Source organism: Oculina patagonica, chromosome 6 (genome assembly GCF_052425735.1).
Source record: "Oculina patagonica isolate OP01 chromosome 6, crgOcupat, whole genome shotgun sequence".
Lineage (NCBI taxonomy): Eukaryota > Metazoa > Cnidaria > Anthozoa > Scleractinia > Oculinidae > Oculina > Oculina patagonica.
Genome location: NC_135763.1, coordinates 13,202,113 through 13,223,796, shown reverse-complemented (window position 1 = coordinate 13,223,796; position 21,684 = coordinate 13,202,113). Strand labels below are relative to the sequence as shown.

Genomic DNA, 21,684 nt, shown 5'->3' with positions numbered 1-21,684 from the left:
TAGCTGGGTAAGCTCCCATTAGCGGCCATCTGTCCCCTACACCTCTAGTGGCTGCTTACGAGAACCATTCTCGTAAGCGGCCAGCTCAAGTTGCGGACACTTTTTTTCATGTCCCGAGGGTGTCCGCCTACGAGAGCTTCGACTGTATGACAGTTATATTGCAGTTGATGTGCAAAAATCAAGACACACATAGGGTATTGATTTACCTTGAATCTTTTCTGATCTGGTTGCAGTACAATTCTTGTCCACTGTGGAAAAATCCAGTGGACTTGAACACCTGAAAAAATTTATTTATGAGTGCACCATAGAAAAAAAACAGACAGAAAGAAACATGATGTATTCCACTTTAACATTACCTTACTGAGATATCAAACTACACTACACTGTTACTCAGTGTACAAACCTCATCAGCAATGACAGTCAGCTTCTCCATCACATTACAATCTTTACTGCAATCAAAAATTTCACAAAGTTCAGTAAACAAAGAATGTTTGTTATACAGTGATGCTAAGGACCCTTTACAGAACCCTTCTTAAGGTCGCGCGGGACCCTTGCTCATTAATAAATTCATTAGCCAAATTTCTTGACGGAGTGCTATCTTGTAAAGCTTTAATTCACTACATTTTGAACATCGATTCCTCTAAAATTTAACAAGGATATTCGGGGATGATGGAATTACATCATGATTGTCCTTTTACTGAGAGATGACTGTTGTCTGTGATGTTACAAGCCCTTAAAAGTTTAACTGCAGATAATGCGATTTTGTGTCCAAGTTTTCAGCTAGAACAGTGCTATCTTTATTTTGAGAAGGAAATTTAAAAATTCGCTCTAGTCATAGCACAATAGAGTACACCAAGTTTAATGTTCCTCGCGAATCAACTCTTGAAATTCTATATCGGCGGAGAAAACTTGGACACAAAATTGAAGGTTTTGAGGCTTCCGAAGACCTTCCGAGTCGTTTACAACAATGTGTGATATATTCAAAGCTGTGAATCTAATTATGATAATTCCCTATGTTCCAGCGCACGTGGCACAAAGCTGAGAACAATTACTAGTAATTACTTGTACAAAAGAATTTAAAAACAAACATTCTCATGAATATTTCGTTTGTTGTCGGCTTCAGTCGTCCGACAGTTCGTGCATACTCTTTAAATAAATACATACTAATGATTGCAAGGGTCCTGCGCGACCTTAACACTTCACAAAGCTCATGTTTGAAATCAACTCACAGCGGACCAGATACTCAGCAGTACTGTCAAAAGAACGCTTTACAAGCCATAAAAAACAACTGAACAGGACTGATTGAGTGAGCCACAAAGCCAATCTCGTCCCCAGAGACCGCGATCCTTCTTGTGTGCGCCAGGGATCGAGACCTCTGGGCTAATCTGAAAGCCCGCCACAAAGGCGACCCCAAATCTGATTGGCTGTTAAAAACTTGTTTGTTTCACCACAATCTCCAGTGCACGTGTACCCACAATCAAAACAAAAATCCTAGTTCTGGTTTTGGAATAGCCTAGAGCCGTTGAGTTTCCCTACCACTGGTCAAGGGGAATGCAGGCTCTGGGAATGAAATTTCCACAAGGCGTGACAACTGTAACAACTGCTGTTTTGTAATAAAAGTAGTATAACAATAAACTCTACTGTTTACATTTTTTGAACAGGCTAACCTTTTGTTGTATCTAGCCATGTCCCATGCCTTGTACTGTATAGCATGCTGCACTGGTAAAAACTGGTTCAAGTATATCACTGCTCTTTCCAGTTCTTCACTGAGAATTTGCTCATGTCTCTTCCTTTCCTTCTTCTACAAAATTAGAAGCAGGTTTAAATTGTACATAAAAGTTAACAAATTTAATAAAAATGGGTAATTGACTTTAAGGAAATAAACCACAAAACCCACCTTGACAAGATTAAGAATGACCACCGGAGAACCAAACCTTTTTAAAAGTTGGTTGAAATGTTGACCGGCAGCTGAGCAGAATGGATCAGCACGGTCAACTAAAAGAAACAGCAAACACTTCATTTTTGTTGGACTCTCTTAAAGTGAAACAGAAATGGAAAGTCTGATAGAACACTACTTACAGTCAGCATAGTTACTGACTAAGTACATGTATTTTTGCAAGCATTCTGGAGATAAATAGAAAGACACAGCACAAGATTTACTTACCAATGATTTGTGGTTTTGGCACCATAACCTGCTTTACCTCCTAAAAAAAGAGAAAAACTTACAACTGGCATGACATTACAGCTTACATGTATATGCCTTAATGGAGGTTGACCTCTTTTAGCTTTCAGAATGAGTTGCTGCCCTCTGATTTGCACTATGGACAATATCCCCTAGTTGATGTCAGCTTAACAATGCATTGACATCGCCAGGAGAAAATGATTTCCTTATAAGATTCAAACTCATGGGCCTCCCAAACACAGGGAAGGTGCTCTATCCACTGAGCTATGGACAACTCTTGGCATACAAGCTAAGGCTATTTACTAGGTTCACAATGCCTTTTGCATACTGCTAGGGTCAGAAATGTCGAGAGCATACTGTGTAGTGATATATAAATAAAGATGGTATATTTTAAGCCCTTGATCCATATTATAAGGAATGTCACAGGCCTGAGACTGTACAAAACATAGTAACAAGGTAAAGCTACAAACAGAACACGTCTAGCATTTGAATAAACTTTACCTGTGACCAGAAGGAAGGGACTGATCCTCTCAGCTGGACGTAAGATGTAAATCTGCCGCTCTTGAATGACAGTACTGAGGCATCATGAACAATTTGTTCTGTTTCAACCTCATTGGCTACACTTCCCTAAATAATCAAACAGCAGATAAACAATAAATTTTACTGGGTTTACTTTTTTATCAGGTTATGGGTGCAAGTGACATTTTTGCAGGCATAAGCCAAAAGTTAACCTGCTCCGCTATTAAGAACAGCAGCTACAATTTTTCGGAGTGTAAATTTAAAAATCCCACTTTTGGCTAGCCTGCGAATACAGTCGCCTCTCATTCACGTCCAGCAACGAAGAGCGAAACGCAAGTTCGCTCTTCGTTGCGGGACGTGAATGAGAGGCGGCTGTATTCGCAGGCTATCCAAAAGTGGGATTTTTAAATTTACACTCCGAAAAATTGTAGCTGCAGTTCTTAATAGCGGAGCTACTAAGCGTAGCACCATAACCATGAAAGAAGGAACACTATCGAAATGAGTTTTCATGGTCAACATCATGGATAGCGGCATGGTGCCCAGGCGCGTATGTACGTACAGAGTCGCGCAACATGGCGGCCTTAGTGAAGCAAGAAGGCCGTATAAAGGCGGCCTTTAAAATTTAAAGAGGTTTGAAAAGAAAAACAAGAAGCAATGAAACAAAATTTGGCTGAAAATTACGTGTAGAAAGTAATCGATCGCCAAAAAAGTGGACATTGAGAGCCATAATCGATCGATGACTTTCGTGTCTATCTCTAAAGCCAGCATCATACATGAAGGAGCATTCGAAAGCTAAATCGGGTTGATAGAATTAATAAACAAACCATTTTATTGCTACGGGGTAAAAAAAAAAAGGAAAAAAGAAAAAAAAACTTGACCCTCTGGGATTTGAACTCACGACCTCCGGATCCGCAGACTGGCACCTTACCGATTGAGCTAATCTGACAGACTCTGTAATGCACGTTGAATATATCCTATATCAATGTAATAGATATTGTGGAGTCTACTAAACTGCTGCAAAACTATAACAGGATCGCGAAACTATTTTCTATTGCTAGAAAGCAGATAATTTACTGTTCTCTAAAGTAATTTTTCGTGCCATGAGTAATGATTTTGCCCCGCTTTAAGATTATTATTTTTGTCGTACTGCTGACATTCAGTATAACCATGAGCTATTTAAATTTGTGTCGCACCTATAAACCGCCATAAACATTAGTACTTTGGCCGCTTATTCACTAGAATGAAAACATTGTAAGCTCCAGTGAAAATTAAATAAATGGGGAGCTCCGCTTTTAGGCTTGCCTAAATCTATAATATATTATTGTCTTCACATTTGCTGCACATTTATGTACTGTATGTTATTCTAGATTGCCTCAAAACACAAAACAACAATTTTTATGTAATTAGTTATGTTAGCAACAGCCTTGACTTCAGATTAAAATATATATAGTCCGTATTTTTTCGAGTAAGTGCCCTGGGTGCTTATTAAATTTTTGGACCTTGAGAATGGGCGCTTATTCAAGGTGGGCGCTTATTCGAGGCTGGGGGCTTATTAAATTTTTTTCCATTTCTCCTACCATTTCTCCTACCTACAGGGTGGGTGCTTATTAGAGGTGGGCGCTTAATTGAATAAATAAGGTAGATCATGAATCTGTCTTCTTGGTACACTTCCTTCTGGTATGCCCATTATTTTCAAAATGTTACAATTCTTGTGTACGAACCTCATCATTGGCTCCTCTCTTCAAAAATCTGGTTCCAGCAAACTCCTTTGACCTTCTTGCAATCAGTGTTACGTATATGGGTCGTCCATAAACACAAATATCTAGGCATCACTGGTTAAGGGTTAAATTTGGGATTTTCTTGATTTCCAAGCTATAGCTGTTATGTGAAAGCCTACACAGAGTAATCTATTATTGCTCAAGCAAACTGCAAATTCAAAAAATCCTGCATCAATTATGGATAAATAAATTAGCTACTCTGGACAGTAGAACCTGACTCTTTCCCTTTGACTAAAAATAATCTGAATCAAACCCCTATGAGCTGATCTCCACAAGTAAGATATGCTGGGTACCAACAGAACTTTGCAGAAGTTTCAGCATAAACCATTTTCCAAAAAATTGCACCACATGCTTTTGATCCACTCATTTGCATGTTAACATATTTGTCATTTCTAGCAGGGAAAAAGCACTAATGACGTTTTTAAAGGATACCAGACTGCCCAACAAAGCCATTAACAATGTGCAGGATCCAGTCAGGGTGTACAGCCCCCTCAAAGCCGTGCAGCAGATATCTGTTCCACACAAACTTGCCACATGACTTGCTCTTGCTCAAGAATGGCTTCTCCTTCTGTTGTCTCAATTTCTCACACTCTGGACAACTGCTATCTTTACTGCCAACTGTATTATTAACTTTTACAGTATCTTCACTTATTGTGTTACCCACTGTCTGATCCTCTGAACCTTTGGTCTCGTTTTCTGGCAAAGTTGTTATGTCATCGCTAGAATCTGTGCTTGTAATTGAACTGGTTTGATCACTAGTACTGGACAGTATAGCATTAAAATTTTCATTTTCTTCCTTTTCAGTGCTGTCATTAACCACATTGCTATGTTGAACTTGCCCATCACTAGTGCTAATATCATTCTTTACTTCACTGGAATCACCAGAGAACACCTGATCACCACATGAGGCAGCTTGATCAAGTGTTCTATTGTCATTTGACACTATAGGTTCAGTACTGTCTGTTACAGGCTCAGCAAGGCCTGTGGAAGCAGACACATCTTGTGCGGTTTCTTTGTCAAAGTGTTCACATGGTCCCCAAGCCTGCCAGGAATCTGCTGAAGTAGAGTTGAAAGGTGAGGGGTTGATGATGGGGGCCATTTGACGCTGAAGGTTATGTGTCAGATCGTAACTGTAGCTGTGAAAGAAAAAAAGAGAAATTTTAAGCAAGGTCACCCAAGAAACCATAGGGACGTGGGAAAAAGTAGCCTGTGAATACAGCTGCCTCTCATTCCCTCCCACTACAAAGAGCGAAATGAGAGCGAATGAGAGGCGGCTGTATTCGCAGGCTAGGGAAAAAGTTATTTAATTCAAGGATATTATATTTAGCCTGTCACACAATAGAGCATCTCTATCGTGAGTGGTCTGTTGAATAGAGGCTGAATAAAAGGCTTTTCAAAATCAATAAACTGGTCTCATATTTGGGTTATTGGTAGTAAGCTGACAGGTGCACTCTTTACTGCCTTCACTGAATGCAGTTCATTTAAAAAGATGTTTAAAAAGAGTCAACTAACAAAGCTAGTAAGTACTGTATAACGATGATTATAATATCCATGGTATAAGAAGGTTCATTACTGTACCTAAAATAAAAGTTACTTGAGAGATCAACATTTTGAAAGATCTTGACATATCTGGAAAAAAAAAAGCTCAATTAAAACAATTATGTAGTAATTATTGTGAAAATTACTTCTGGTCTGACAGTTTAAGCTCACAGCACCCGTAGAGGATTTTCTAGTAGTACAATGGTACATTTAGGTAACTAAGTTCACAGAAGGTCATAAAATCTCAGGGCATCAGGCTTTATTAACAGCATTTTACAGCTTGTTCATAAATTTTCTATAGATTTTACCAATAATTTATAAGCACTTACTTGGATTCATCAGGGTGTTGAAACTTTTGTCGCACTAGTTCATTTGCTATTGGAATCAGCTTTGTGTCCTCAATCTTGTAGATACTGTGTCCTCCAATCTGGGCTTCCCTGAAAAGGTTTTACCACACATTTGAATAATTTAGGACTTTAGCATAATTGGATCTGAATGTTAGAGCCAAATCTCTACTATCAGACACCCCCCATAAGCAGTCCCAAACACATATTTAAACACTACACTTTTCATCTCTCATAAGGAGACATCCTCTCTTAGAATGTGGACACTTTTTATAGTCCCAGGGGCATCAGCTAAGTCATTGTAGGTGAAGTCTGTAGCGACTGTATTTGAGTCTAGTGGCCCTATCAGGCCAGAGCTTATCCCAGTTCCGAAGCATGAAGTGACTAGGGGTATTTCAGTTCTCTCCTCCCCCCTGGATGGGATGCTAGTCCATCGCAGGGTTACCCCCAGCATTAAAATCCCTGCGTACCCAATTACGGTATACACCTGGGTGGAGAGAGTCACTGTGAGAGTAAAGTGTCTTGCCTTAGGACACAATACAGTGACCTTGGTCGGGGCGTGAACCCAGACTGCTTGATCTGGAGTCCAGTGCACTAAACATTAGGTCATCACACCAGCCATGTATGCTTGACTGTAGTTATACAGAAATGGTTGCATCACTTACTAAGGGGAACAGAATGCCTAACATGACCTGAGATCTGTATCTTTCATACAATTTGTGAAGAAAACAAAAGGAAAAAATCAGGCACACATACTTTCTTCTCTCTGTGATCAGTATGATGTAGTAGCCTTCTAAAAATCTAACAAATCCTGCAAAACAGTAAAATAACTACTGGTTACACATGTGATCTACAGTTTAGGTTTCTTCATATTACCGGTATATTTTTAAGTCTTCAGTATTTTGCTGAACTAACTGGTACTCGTGCAAGTTAAAATAAATTATTCAATAGTTCTTGGGAGAATTGGTTTTCAGTCGAGAAAGTAATTACCGGTAACTGAGATGATCAGGTGGTTAATTCTCATCACCTTTTTCATAATTAATTAGTGAAGAGAAATTAGCAATCAAGTTAACTCACCAACAATACCATAAGCAGATATGCTCCTGTGCAGTCCTCTGTTTGTACTCTCATATGGTCTGTTTTTATTTGGTAAGTTCCCAGCATTAATCATGGACAACAAATCTTTGATCTGTCTTTGACTATATTCGACCTACCCGTAATTAAAAAAAAACCAACAGGTATCAAATACGACATTCAGTAAGTGGATAAAGGCGTAACAAAGCTAAAGTTAGCCTGCAAGCAGGCTCTCTATTCGGGGGCAACGTGAATCTCTCTCTTTGAGTGCTGAAGGCACGATCTGCGAGCAGAAGGGAAATTTTGCTTGCGGGCTCGCTTTGCTTGCCAAATTCATGGCTTTGGTGCTCAAAATGACATTCACGTTGCCATGAATAGAGAGCCTGCTCGCAGGCTAAGCTTTAGTATACTGGTGAAACCGGATGTTTTTTTGATGTGAACTTTATAATGTTGTGGTGCAATGTTCCAATATTTATTGACAGTTTGCTTGTTGCAGCATGCAACTTTAAATTCAAATTTCGCTGAGCAAAGTCGCCAAGTTCTGGTTTTCATTTTTGCGACTTTTTTTGCTTGTTTACAAGCAAAAATAAGGAGAATAGCAGTTATGTGGGGTAATCTGGAACCGGAAGCCAACCGGAAGGAACCACATTCTTGTTAACTCTCAAGGGACTGTTTTAACTTCTCAAGGGAATACTTTCCGCTGTGGGTGATCAAAACGTGTGACTTGTTCCCATATGAAACATAATAATGTCACCTCTGTTTCAAAGAAGGATGAAAAAACTGCAGTTTTGAGGCTCTAATGTTTCTAGTGGAAACTTAACACGACACTGCCTAGTTGATTATTATCGGTATTGTCATCACCTGTCTTAAACCTATTCAGACCGGGGGGGGGGGGGGGGGGGGCTTTTGAGGGGTTGGATGATGTGTCAGGAACTTGACATCACCATGGCAACAGCATTTTGACAGGCATGTTTTCCAAAATTTGCAATTTTGCGTGGTTCTGTTAATAAAAATCAAATTAAATGGAATTATTTTTACATTTTTACGGGTTTAAAGCACATTTTTATTTATTTTGAGTACTTTGCACAGATTTTGGGTGGTTTTTTGGCATTTTGGAAAAAAATTGAAATTATCCAAGAGGGCGGATCCAAGATGGCGGCTGTTTTGACATCATGATGTCAAGATCATGATCCCAAGTGACGTATACCAAAAGAAAGAGTTTCAGACATACAATACATCCTATAAGTTTCATGGTGATTGCTAAAATATTCTGGAAGTTACATAGGGGGGGGGGGGGGGCTTCCGAAGCCTCCCCCCGGTCTGAGAAGGTCCAAAAAAGCCCAGTCTGAATAGGGTTAAGAATGTCAGTGTCAATCAAGCTTTGTTAGGAGAAATTTTATGTCATTAAATTGCTCATGCGGAGATGGTTTGACATATAAAACTTAGGGCCTGTTTACAAGCAGGTAGGGTAACCCTAGTGCTAAGGTTACCCTAGCAAGAGGGTTAGAAGATAGCCCGGGTTTACAAGCAAAAATTCGCAGGTAGGGTAACCTTACTATCCGGGTCAACTTACACCGGTTACGCTTCAGTTAACCTTGCAAAATTTTGTCGTAAAAGCTGTTATTCGAAAATAATTCTGTTCCAGTGCAAAAATACGACAAATTGTGAATGAACACGATGTTTCTTGGTAACAATTCGCTGTTTTTGTCGGTATTTTTAAACATATTTAGCTTCTTGGAGCCAAAATAAAGTTGTCCCAGGTAGGCAAGTTCCCAGGGGGGTACTCCGGCTTGTAAATGACAGGGATGATCGAATGGAGGCAAAACCCACGACCCCAAAAAATCCCTAAGTCTTCAGACATTACCCAAAAAAATCCCTTGTCAAATTACCCCTAAAAACAGAAAGCACAAAACACAAAGAAAACCATAACAAATTGAAAGCTCGTGTTTGTTTATTCATCATACCATAATACGCCAAGGCACTTTAATTCATTTTTAATACCCCAAAAAATCCCCTATTTAAATCAAGTCACCCAAAAAAATACTTGCCAAATTTTCCAACCCAAAAAAATCCCGCAATTGAAAATTTCAAACCCAAAAAAATCCTTCGATCATCCCCATCATTTACAAGCCAGAGTACCCCTCCTGGGAGCAAGTTATCCCTAGCGGAGCGTTTACAAGGCGCTAGGGTTACCCTGGCGCTAGGGTAACTCTAGCTTCCTTGTAAACACGTCGATGAAAAAAAAGAAGAAATGTGGGAGCGCTAGGCTAACCCTCCTGCTCCCAGGGTACTCCGGGATCAAAGTGACGGGGATGTCGGGGGCACTCGGCCCAATCCCTAGTCTCCCGCTTCCCTCCCTGACCACGCCCTCCCTTCTCCCCTATCCGGCCGCGCCAGCCTTGGCCCCCCTTTTCTCCCCTCCTCCAATTCTCCTCCCATCCCTCATCCCCCAATCCCCACTCCCTCCTTGATCCCTCCCCTGGCTCCTGCTACGGCAGAGATTCCAACCCTTTTTGAAGGGAAAATAGGGAGTATTTTAAGCGCTGAAGGTGTGCGCCTCTAGGGGGGTCTGGAAGCATGTTCCACCGGGAAATTTTGCAAATTTAGGTTCTCTCAAGTGCCATTTCCGGCATTTTGACATCATAAATTTTCTGAGTTATTCTATAAGGTCTTTATTCTTTTCACAAACATTTTGGTACTTTTCTTTACTTTTGCTACACTCAGATCGCAAAAAGTACTAAAAATTAGCAATTTTTCTCTTGTTTTCAGAATTTCATGATAAATCGGGAGAATCTGATATAAATCGGGAGAGCGGGAGGCAACGCATCAAATCGGGAGACTCCCGATCAAATCGGGAGGGTTGGAATCTCTGCTACGGTAACAATAGCACAGGGTCGTAACCAGGTATATGGGATCAGGGATCACAGCCTTGGGATCGGGATCACAGCCTCGGGATCGGGATCATGGACCCGGAATCCCGGGTCACAAGTCATGGGATCCGGATCGGCCAGTCGGATGGGATCAGAATGGAATCAGGGATCAAATGTTGCCACATTTTGGGGATCAGGAATCAAAATTTAGAGCTAAAATTTGGGATCAGCGATGAAAAAATACACCTGGTTAGGAACCTGATAGCACTAGGGTTACCCTACCTGCTTGTAAACAGGCCCTTAGTTTTTACCTTTTAAACCAGATAAACGCGGACAGCTGGGCATTTCAAATAACAAAAGGTACACTAAATGTATAAAGACGAACCTTATCGTCAAAAAACACCAGTTCATAGGGTTCTGTCCTGTCTATCTTCAACACTCGAAAGCGAGTTTCTGCATTATTCGACCCAACGAGAAAGAATCTCTGCGAAAGAAAAACATTGTTCAAAACCAAGATTATTGCTAATTGAATTCATTCTAGAATGCACCTTTGTTATTCCGATAAACTTATATTTACCGCTTTCGTCTCGTAGAGGACAATTCGCTGGGTGCAGCAAATCGAATAGTGATCCGCCATCTTGGAAAGTCCCCGAGTAGTTCGTTCCCAGATCTCCGGTTGCGTGACTCGTTTCAGAGGAGGCCTTCCAACTTTCCGTTTCCAATTTGCTTATTTAGGGACCCCAAATTGTAGAAGGTTTGGATCAAAATGCATTTGAAAAACTGTTTCTTGATTGATGGAGGCAAAGTTGTTCAGAATGGCTTGATACAAGTTAGGAGAGAATGGGGAAAAAACCACCCCTCTGCCCAGAGGAGAATCAGGGGAAGGGAGGGATGGGGGAGCTGCTATTAAAGCCCTCACCTTGTAATTTGTGTAAAAAGGTTCATGATTTACACTTTTTTTATTTCTCACGTGATATTACCAAAAGATCTATTTGTGCAGTCTACTAGTAAAAGTGGAAAGATTCTCACCACTTCATTTCTCTAAGTCCAGAAGTTGAACAGGGTATTGTTACTTATTTTCGCAGGACTTAAATGTTGCGATTTTCAAAACATCCGAAATTAGACCCACGAAAACTTATCTTTAACGTTTTGTATTATATTTTTTTGTTACTTAATTACATATTTTTTGCCCAAATCACGAAAATTAAGTCCTGCAAAATATACAAAAAAAAAGGGGTTAAAAAATTTTTTTATAACCCGGGGGGGTCTTGTTTTTTTTAAAATTTTTTTTTTTTTTTTTAATAAAAATTATAAAAAAGGTTTTAAAAAAAAAAATTTTAAGTCTTGATTTAAAAGAGCCAACCAATTTGTAGTTAATATCCTGTTCCAATCCGTGAAATTAAGTTACCGCAAAAATGAGTAGCAATACGGTAGGTCTTTTGCACAATGGGGCCACTGTAGAGAAAAACAGCAAAATTACAAGCTGATTTGAAATGAAATAAAATAAATGTACTCCAAAGGGAAATGTTTGTATGGAGACGGTATTAGTGGTTTGTTAATACCAAGGCTTATTGGTTTGTTTCTATTGTAGGTTTATAATTTCACAATGTTACACAACAGTGGAAAAAGTGTTTATTGCCAATGTCCAAGAAGAAATTCTCTTCCTATCATAATAAAGCCCCATTTATATGTACAATGCTGTAACCACAAAACGTGTTTACAACAGACAAGGTGTCTTATTACAAATATATTATTACAGAATATTTAATAGTACCAGTAATTATAATCAATTCTACCTAACTAGAGTTTTTAAAAGCTATAGGCCGATCTTCCAATATGCATGAATTACAGCGTAAGACTGTTTCTAAATTAAAAACGTAATATTTTCTAAATTAGCACTTAATACTGTATTTCTAATATACCAGTGTTACAATTACAGTAAAATCAAATGAAAACTATGAGTGGAACACAAAAGAAATACTTAGAACTCAAAAAGAAACGTGAGCTAAACTTGATAGCTTTCTTCTGACTCGTACATACTGTAATCAAGTTTTGATAAATTTAAATGAAGATGTGCTTATAAATGCTCATGAATATTTTTATTCTCATATTTTCATAAATTATGGTATGAGGACTGAGGTTTTATTTGTAAATTATAATGTCAGCATAAAATTTCAGGTAAGACAGCATAAACAGCTAGACTAAGATAAATTCCTCTTTTTTCTTAGGTCATCTGTTTTTTCACTTCACAAGTAAAAAGCAAACACAAAGTGGATAGAGGGGTATTTTTGCAGAACGCAGGTTAGCTTCACCTTGGTTTGCTTGCGAATAGCTTTTTCACTCAGGTTTGCTTGGGGTTAGCTTTTATTTATTGGTTAGGGCATTATACTATCCCCATTCTGTCATTCTGCCATTCCATTATTCTGTGTTTTGCAAAATACCTCTACCAGAATCATAAAGTGTTTTGATGCAGAATCATATCAACTTTCTGGAGGCAGTGCGTCAGTAGTAAGAAGCTTCCACAAGCAAATCTTTCCATCCCATCGCATATTGATCACAGTCACATGTCCACCTTGGTATGTGTATGCTCACTGTAACTCTAATGCACAGAGCAGTGTTCCATCAAATTATGTGTTTTCTTGTTAACCAGTGCTTGAAAATGTGCTTTTGATCTTGCAAGTTGCAATTTGTTTATATTGAGGCATAAATGTCCAAAGTTCAGATGTTACTTTTCTGGAGGTGGTTGCTTTTCACTTTCAGTGCCAAGAACATCTGCTTCAATATCTGAAAGATCAATGTTTTTCTCCTTGATGGCCTTCTGTGCAAACAAGGAAACAAAAACATCATTAGCTTATTTCACAGTAATGGCATTTTTGTGAAAAAGGTAGTTACAGCTTTTCTTTTTTGTGACCTCCTGGCTCCAAATCTAACAAAGAAAATGTGTTTTTCGCTTTTGGAAAAAAAAATTCCTTTCACTCTTTGATCAGATCAGCATGGCTCTGCTTGTAGAGTCACAGCTTACCCAACACTAACAGTGGTATACCTGTGGTGAAAACTGGAAGAGGGCTACAGAAAGGCTGGGCAGCTGCATCAAAACATATATCTATATATCCATTCTTTTCCCACACATTTTTTTTTATTTATTTTTTATATAAAATGGACAATGGTTAGAACTAGTCCTCTACTAACTATGGTTAGAATGATGCAACCTGTATCAAAATGATAAAATGTATGCCAAAATTATTATTTGCATGGTACGGGTTGTTGTTGGCCATTAAGTCCAAGAAGACAAACAATACCCTGTTCAACAGCAATAACCGCCTGGAAAACCATACCCTACCCACACAGAATGACTACCCCAGAACAGGGTAGCATAGGCAAGGAATGGGGGGGGGGGGGGGGGGTGGTGGTTGTGCATAAATGTCTATACGACCAACCATATCAGTGTGATGTATATATCTCTAGGGATGATAAATATACATAACTTCTGCCTTAAATCTCTTTTAACTTACAAGAAATAGGATCAAAATATTGCGATGAACGACTTACCAAAACACATGTTCTGTAGTTCTTTAGCAGTTCGCTGCAAGGGTCACTTTTGTAGTCCCCTTTGAGGAAGCTTTCTGAATACCAAACATTGAAGCAAGAATCGTATTCTTTCTTCAAATCATTACACTCGGATCCTATACTGTTCATTCCTCTAAAAGTGTATTAAAGAAAGATTTCGTACGGTGAAAAATCCTTGAAAACTCCGAGGACTTCGAGAAGCAATTATAAGAGTCCGCGATCAAACTGCGGTTTTACACAAAAGTATATGATCACGCTTTAGTTTTACGTGTATCCGCTGTACAGAAGAATACTTGCAACAAATATGGCGGGCAGTTTGACCAGGGAAGTTATAACTCTTCAATTTGGCCATTATGCCAATTTTGTTGGCACTCATTTGTGGAACATCCAAGAGTCTAGCTTCTGCTATGATCCCAGTGCTTCATTTCAACAAGAAATTAATCACGATCTCTTGTTCAGGGAGGGTTTAACTCTACACGGCGACCAAACCTTTACGCCGAGGGTGCTGATGTTCGATTTGAAAGGAAGCCTGAAGGCTTTACCAAGTTATGGCACTTTGTATCAGACTCCATCCCACAGCAACGAACCTGCGTGGTCAGGAAATATATCAGTACACGAGGCTGATCCTGAACCTAAAAATGAGTTTCAAATGGACTTGGAAGCTGAGGAACCTGAGGCTGAAGCTGCAGTTACTGACTATGGAACGCTTGATCGTGACAATAGAACACTTGATCGTGATTCCGATTCAAGTTTTACCGAAGATAATAAAAATCCACGAGAGAAGTATTACAACCTAGATGAAGACATTTCTGTTTGGTCGGATTTCTTGGGAACTTGTCTACATCCAAAATCAGTTCAGCTGGTGAGGGATTTTCCGCACGAAGCAAGTGCTAATCCTTTTAATGTGTTTGGATATGGACAGGGCTTAATGAAGGATAAACACTTTTATGATGAGTTTGAGAATGGTCTTCATTTCTTCGTGGAAGAGTGTGACAGACTTCAGGGATTCCAGGTAAAACCTCTAACTTTCAGAAAATTAGTGTATTCTGGGTAGGGGTTTTTCAAAACAGTCCCATTAAATGTCCAGAACAACCAAAGTTTTTCCCGCTTTTTTCAACGTTTTTGCTTGTTTACAGCTAAAAGGTAGTAGGGTTTGGGATTACTTTTTTTTCTCAACTGTTTTATCTGGGTTGGGTGTCTGCGTCTCGCGGACTTGTCACATTACACTACAATTTTAGTGACTTGCTTTCTTTTCCCCGGGTGCGTCCGTCCACACAGTGACAAATCGCTACATCGTAAATAACGTCAAAAATAAAAAACTCTTTTCAAAATATGTAAACAAGTGGGGCTCTTTGGCTGGCGGTTAATGGCTGCGCTCATGCGCGCCATCTTTCGTCCCTCGTGGGCGACTCGCGGACAGGTGTGTACACATGCGTCGTATCTTGCAGTTCTGTGGTGTCATTATTTTTTCATTCGGCTTTGTGGCTTTTTTTTCCTGGGTCTTGATTCGACCCTCGCAGGCCTGGACAAAACGCAGCTTGAGGCGGTCCGCCGTTCGGGGGGCGCCCTCGCCAGGCGAGTGTGCTGTCGGGCGGGTCTCGCCTGGTTGGCGGTCGTCTCATTTTTTCTCTTTTTTTTCTTCTTTTTTTTTTACTTTTCTTCTCCTCCACGCTTCTCGTTGCGGAGCTCCTTGTACTGTGTCTGATGCGGTAGGAATTTTTTTTCGGTATTGAAGATGAAGTTAGGCATGGGATCTCCCCCCTGCCTCCCAGATCGGGTTGGGCGCTACAACTGGCTACAGAGACTGGTTGTGGCTGGGCCATTATGTTGAAGGCCGCGGCACTGCAGGTCAGCAAGTCGATTATCAAGTTGTAGTAAATAAAGATGGTAATACTCGGTAAATGAAGAAAGAGCATGGGACAAAGAAAAATGGTCCCAATGCCTGCCTCCCAGATACCGGTTGGGCGCAATGTCGGGTGGCTGGGCCATGGTTGAAGTAACCGCTGTTCACATACGTGAATTCGGTGCCCTGGGCTTCACCGGGGGTGGGTGGGCTATAGCGGAGGGGCCCGGGGGGCTACGGATGAAACGTTTCAAAAGGCCCGGGGTGTTGATGGAATACGTTTTTAAGTGAAAAAAAAAAAGAAATTTAGGTCATTCGTACTGTCATCTGGTAGGGGGGGCTTATATCCGGGGGGCTTATAACCGGATGTATTTTTTTGTTTCAGTGATGGGCCAACCGGGGGGCTTATAGCGGGGGGCTATAACCGGAATTCTACGGTATTTCGTCCACCGAGCCGCGTGCGACGCGCAGTGGCTGTTCGATTTTTCTCGCCTCTTTTTCTGTATTTCGTACTTTGTTTGCAAACACAGAAATTTGGGAGCGTATCAAATAAAAATGGCTCGTGTTTTCTTGTGGGTAGGTCTATTTTTTGGCGATTTTATTGAAGATTGCAGTCTGCGCGGCGGGAGGAAGGTGAGTATCGGATTTGTGGGGGGAGGGGGCTATTTTCCTTTTCTTTGGGGCTGGGCGGGACTGATCTGGGCGGTGCATTTGGGTCACTCGCCCGTGGCGGTGCTCCATGTTCTACCCTGGACAGTAGTCGGAAATCCGTTTTTTGTGCTTTTGTGGCTCGTCGTCAGCCTTGAACAATTGCGCGGTCTACCTATAACAATTCAAATATGGCGTCGCAAAACGTCGACGCATTTTGCTGTTTCATTTGCTCCTGCCTTCGCTGCCTCGGGTCCTTGCATTTAATTTTAGTGTCAGATTGGACTTTTTTTGTAATGTGGGTGTCCGGCGCGGCGGCATTTTGACAATATGCTGCATTTCCTCCGCGAGTGGATGTTAAACTAAAAGAAACCGTAATGATAAGTTCGAAGAATGCACAGGATAAACCTTCGACTCATACTTCATGCAAAACGTCGATATCTGGAAGAGATTTGATTGATAATTGCTTTGGACTCTATTTCTAAGTTGTGAAAACTAGTGTTGGTTAGCTATAGACCTTTGGCAGCCTACTTGTTATTCTTTTGTGCACATGCAAATTGCACTCCAAGCCTCGCTGTAGGGTCAAATATCTTTTGTTGTTTAAATAACTAACGAGGCTTGTAGGGCAAATTGCATGAATACAAAAGAATAACAAGTAGGCTGCAAAAGGTCTGTTGTGCTGTATGGGAGATGTGGTGGCCTAATGGTTAGTGCACTGGACTTCGGATTGAGAAGTCTGGGTTCAAGCCATGGCCAAGGCAATGTCTTGTGTTCTTGGGCAAAACACTTTACTCTCATAATGCCTCTCTCCACCCAGGGCTCAGTTGTTCAAAGGTTGGATAATACTTTCCACCGGATGGATAACTGTCATATAAAACCTACTACGTCATCCACTGGATATATATCTTATTAACCACGCGCGAGGGCCGTACTGGGCGAATATTGGCCCGAGGTCTTGACAGTACGGATCGAGCGCGCGGGTCCGTCGCCGAGGGCCAATTTGCCCATCGGTCCCTAGCAGCTTGTTATAGATATACACGACTGGAACTTTGTATGTTGTTCTCCCGGTGATGTCATGAAAAACAATGTGCGGCACTTTTCGCGCCTATTAAAATGAGTATAACATTCTTGTAAGGTCATTTATTTTCAACAATAAAACTCCGAAAAATCTTCGAAAAATCTTCAAAATCCGCTAATGCGGAATTAGGGGATCATCCGGGACAAAACCCGGTCCAATACTTGGAAAATATCGGCCCTCGCGGACCGGGAATAAAGCAATCTGATTGGCTGATTTAGTTATTGGCCCTCGGACCACCTTAGTCGTGTAATAAAGTGATTTATCCACTGGATATCGTTATCCACCCTTTGAACAACTGGGGCCAGGTGTATGAATGGCAATCAGTGAAAATAATAATAATAATATTAATAATAATAATTATAACGGCTTTATTGGAAGAGCTTCCACAGAGTGGCTCTTCGTCTTCCAAATAAACTAAATTTACAAAGAGTTATTAAAATACATAAAAGATTATTATTTACAATATTTACAATAAAAAAATAAAAACTATGAAATCTGAAACTTCTCATAAAATTACACAAATACTATAAAAATGGATCACTAAAAAGTCATTCGATTTGTAAAAAGAAAAAAAAAAAGAAAACTGAGGGAAAAATTAACCTATGCAAGACTTTGCATTTTTGAACAAAATGTCTTTAATGGCCTTGATAAAAAGGGTATATGTGGCTATATTGCGTACGTTCGCTGGTAGGCCATTAAAACTAGTTGCGGCCATGTGTTGGAAAGTGTCCGCCTCTCTCGGAACTGATAGTTTGGGTGCCACAGGTGATCGCAGGTTATAAGCTGTAACTGAGTGTACATCCAAACGTAGATAGTCTGGCCAGTGAATGCTATGTTGTGCTTTGAATGTCATTTTTAGCAGACTTAACTCCCTTCTTTCACGCACCGGTAGCCATTTCAAACTAATTACATCATTAACAGTTGTGAATTTCCCCAACACAAAAGCGGCGCATGCATTCTGCACATGTTGCAGGCGCTTTAGCATGTACTCTGGTATAGGGTTATATACGATATCACAGTAGTCAAGTTTTGATAAAACCAGAATTTCAGCCAGCTGTTTTCTTAATGAGAAAGAAGCTAAATGTTTTAATTTCCTTAAGACTGCTAGACTGCCATAACAAGAAGATAAAGTCTTTGTTACGTGTTCACTCCACAATAAATGATCATCTAAGTAAACCCCTAACAGTTAAGTTTGACGAGTACGATCTAATGTAGCTCCGTCACAAGTAAGATGCAGTGTCCTTTCATCCAATGAATGTACACGACTCATCTGTGCAGTAGACACCAACATCCAATTTGTTTTGGCTTTATTCAGTGATAGGTTGCAATCACTAGAATAGGAACCAAGCTGTTGCATGACATTGTTCATCTCAGAGATAGAACTTTGCAGGTCGCAGACTTTTGAATGAAGGTATAGTGTAGTATCGTCCGCATACTGGGAACATCGACATGGAAGGTGATCCTGAAGGTCTGCTACGTACAAATTGAATATGAAAGGACCCAGTATTGAGCCTTGAGGCACACCAAATACTACACTTTCTTTATCTGACAATTAAAATGGTGCTGGGGAATAACACTGCGATGGACTAGCATCCCATCTAGGGGGGAGTAGAAATACTCCTTGTCACTTCATGCTACAGAAACTTGGATAAACGCTGGCCAGATGGGCCACTTGGCTCAATCCTTTTTTATGTCATTGTGTAAACCCATCTTCTGTGACAGGAAGAAACTGTCTGCCAAGAAATGTAGTATCACAACTCAGATCACAAAAAGACTCAAAATTTAAATGTTAGCATCAGAATTTCAGGTTTACACTTTCAAGACACATGATCCTCCCAAATAAATCAGCAGAAAATATCCCTATTAAGAAAACAAGCTGACTTAAGAGATTAATTGAGCAAGTCTAGTTAGGTAATCCACATTTATTTTGTTTACATGTTTTGTTTCTTCAGATTTTCACTGATGTGTTCAATGGTTTTGGTGGTTTGAGTAGTCAGGTACTTGAAGAGCTAAAGGATGAGTATGGATCTAAATCGTTTCTTACATTTGGAGTTGCACCAACTCAATTTCCTGATGGAACACACAAAGACACTGCTTACAGAATTCTGAATTCAGCTTTGAGTTACGGTAATTTGTCACAACACAGTGATCTGTTCATACCACTATCGCTTGCCTGTGAAGCGTGGCCACGCATGAGACAAGCCAGGGAATTTCCACTTCTCACTTACAAGGTTAGTTATGTGTAACAAGTTTAAGTACCATAAAATTTACGTAAAATTCCGGTTATAAGCCCTGGGCTCATACAACTTTGTAAGGGGTTTTGGGTTGGCTTATAAACAGCTACAGAGGGGCTTATATCTGGGAAGGTTTATATGCGGAATAAAAAAAAATGTTTTAAAGCGAGTAACGGCAGCCTGTTGATCGAAATACGTTTTGAAGTTAAAAACCATAACAAAGCAACATTTAGCCCTGTTCAGCACTGTCATCCAGCAGAGGTGGGCTTATTTATATCCAGGGGAGAGGGGGGGGGGGACATATAACTGGATGTTATTTTATTTTTTCCCAGGTAGATGGGTTTATAACCAGTGGGGCTTATAACTGGAATTTTACTAATTTGTTCAAGCTATCACAGGGAAGAAAAGACAGCAGTCTTAAAACATCTATGGATTTAAATAATTTAAGTGCTATAATAATGTTCATTTTTGATGTGCAGCCTCAAGCGCTAGCAAATTTGCAGGTTTCTTGGCACAGTTTGATTCGATTAAATTGTGCTATGTGCATAGCTTTGCATTTACCATGCACTCTGATTTGAAAGTGGGATATTTGAATTTTTACCACCTAAAATTTCAAAAGTTGAAAATGCCCCAGTACGATGTTCAAATTTATTTTTGTCTGTTCAACCCTGGTAGAAATCTGGGCCAGGTTGTACGAAACACGATTAACGCTAACCTAGGATTAAAAGATGATCAAGATTTTAATTTCTTTTGTTTTAAAGGGTTTTCCATAGCTAATGTTTTGTTAAGTTTGAGATTGGTCCACGTCAAAACTGAGGGACAGAAAATATCAACAGAAAACCTCAACGAAGTGTTATAAAATCGAAATCAAATTTCACGCTAACAACTGGGCCTTGATAAGTAACTTGATTGCCTTGAAGGTGATTTTTTTCTGATCTTTTTTTCTTCACAGCCTGCTCTTTCATACCACACAAGTGCAGTGCTGGGAGTGTGTGTAGATACAATAACCATGCCTTACAGGCTACTTACACCTCAGGCAGCTAACATGAACAGCTTTGTCAACAGTGTGGCATTTGGAGAGAGAAAAATTGCCAGCCTTGACTCAACTTTTCCCTTGCCTGTGGAAGAGACTGTTCCTTTGGCATCACTTTTGGGCTCTAAACTTTATAGAAGCGGACAAGATCTCTTGCAATCCGTGACTCCTGGTGTATCAAATTCTTCCTTTGTCATATCCCAGTCTGCAGTCATAAGAGGCATCCCTGCTTCCCTCACCCATAACCCTCCTCGCCATGCCCCAACCCAGAATCCCTCACAGCATGAGAACCCATTTGAAGACTGCTCAGCTGCCAATGAGATTGTTCAAACGTTCTTGCAGAATTTACATCCTCAGACCACCCCTGTGTGTAGGAATGTCAATCAAGCTTGCATGGTAAAGCCGCCGTTTCCAAATATTTTCGCCCCAAAGGTAACCAATGATGGATTTGTTATAGAAGGATATGCAAGACCCGAGGGGAGTAGAGTGAATCAAACAAGCGTGCTTAGTCGCGTCGAGACAAATTCTGGCATCGCTAGCATGTTATTGTCATTGATTCAGTGGGCGAAAAAAGTCAACATCAACAAACATCATCTGTTTCTGGAGTCTGGTACTGAAGCAGAAACGTTTAAAGAAATGCTCGAGGATCTGACGAATTTGTCTGAACGTTACGAAAACCCATGATATGATACGGCACGCAAAAAGAAGTGTTCCATGTCTTGAGTACTTTGATCCGATGAAGGGCATACACTCGAAACATCAGGCACATCTTAAACGCTGTTTAACTTACCACATGTAAATGTAAATAATTTTTTAAATTTACTTGTCAACAAACGCAGCAAAACAGCAGTTTTAGAAACTAATTCCTCCTAATAGACTCCTAGCTGCTCCTAGGTAGACGAACATGCACTTCCCGTTCGTCACGATGTGTAAGAGGCTACCCCACCCCTAGAATGAAAAAAAGAAAGAAAGAAA

General features: G+C 40.2%; 3 protein-coding genes across 4 annotated transcripts in view; 1 reads left to right on the top strand and 2 right to left on the bottom strand.

Annotated features, from left to right (window-relative positions):
- Positions 1 to 10,949, bottom strand: part of LOC144657325 (polyphosphoinositide phosphatase-like) — a 111,328-nt gene extending 100,379 nt beyond the window's left edge. For both annotated transcript variants that reach the window (XR_013571506.1, XM_078517663.1), the window contains exons 1-14: positions 10,884 to 10,949; positions 10,692 to 10,790; positions 7,440 to 7,572; positions 7,119 to 7,173; positions 6,348 to 6,455; positions 6,058 to 6,108; positions 4,912 to 5,615; positions 4,423 to 4,523; positions 2,684 to 2,809; positions 2,165 to 2,204; positions 1,898 to 1,995; positions 1,668 to 1,801; positions 404 to 449; positions 207 to 277 (exon numbers count right to left, since the gene is read on the bottom strand). Coding sequence is in view for 1 of the 2 variants with exons in the window: in XM_078517663.1 (XP_078373789.1) it covers positions 207 to 277; positions 404 to 449; positions 1,668 to 1,801; positions 1,898 to 1,995; positions 2,165 to 2,204; positions 2,684 to 2,809; positions 4,423 to 4,523; positions 4,912 to 5,615; positions 6,058 to 6,108; positions 6,348 to 6,455; positions 7,119 to 7,173; positions 7,440 to 7,572; positions 10,692 to 10,790; positions 10,884 to 10,943 (1,826 nt within the window). In the remaining variant the exon portion in view is untranslated. The remainder of the gene's footprint in view (positions 1 to 206; positions 278 to 403; positions 450 to 1,667; positions 1,802 to 1,897; positions 1,996 to 2,164; positions 2,205 to 2,683; positions 2,810 to 4,422; positions 4,524 to 4,911; positions 5,616 to 6,057; positions 6,109 to 6,347; positions 6,456 to 7,118; positions 7,174 to 7,439; positions 7,573 to 10,691; positions 10,791 to 10,883) is intronic.
- Positions 10,950 to 11,921: 972 nt separating this feature from the next.
- LOC144657393 (TP53-regulated inhibitor of apoptosis 1-like) lies at positions 11,922 to 14,102 on the bottom strand. Its single transcript, XM_078517744.1, has 2 exons — positions 13,856 to 14,102; positions 11,922 to 13,124 (listed from the first exon to the last, which is right to left on the bottom strand). The coding sequence occupies exons 1-2, from the start codon at positions 14,000 to 14,002 to the stop codon at positions 13,032 to 13,034; spliced, it is 240 nt and encodes a 79-aa protein (XP_078373870.1). The 5' UTR covers positions 14,003 to 14,102; the 3' UTR covers positions 11,922 to 13,031.
- Positions 14,046 to 21,684, top strand: LOC144657350 (protein misato homolog 1-like). The gene is made up of 3 exons (XM_078517693.1): positions 14,046 to 14,885; positions 19,395 to 19,673; positions 20,629 to 21,684. The coding sequence occupies exons 1-3, from the start codon at positions 14,178 to 14,180 to the stop codon at positions 21,391 to 21,393; spliced, it is 1,752 nt and encodes a 583-aa protein (XP_078373819.1). The 5' UTR covers positions 14,046 to 14,177; the 3' UTR covers positions 21,394 to 21,684.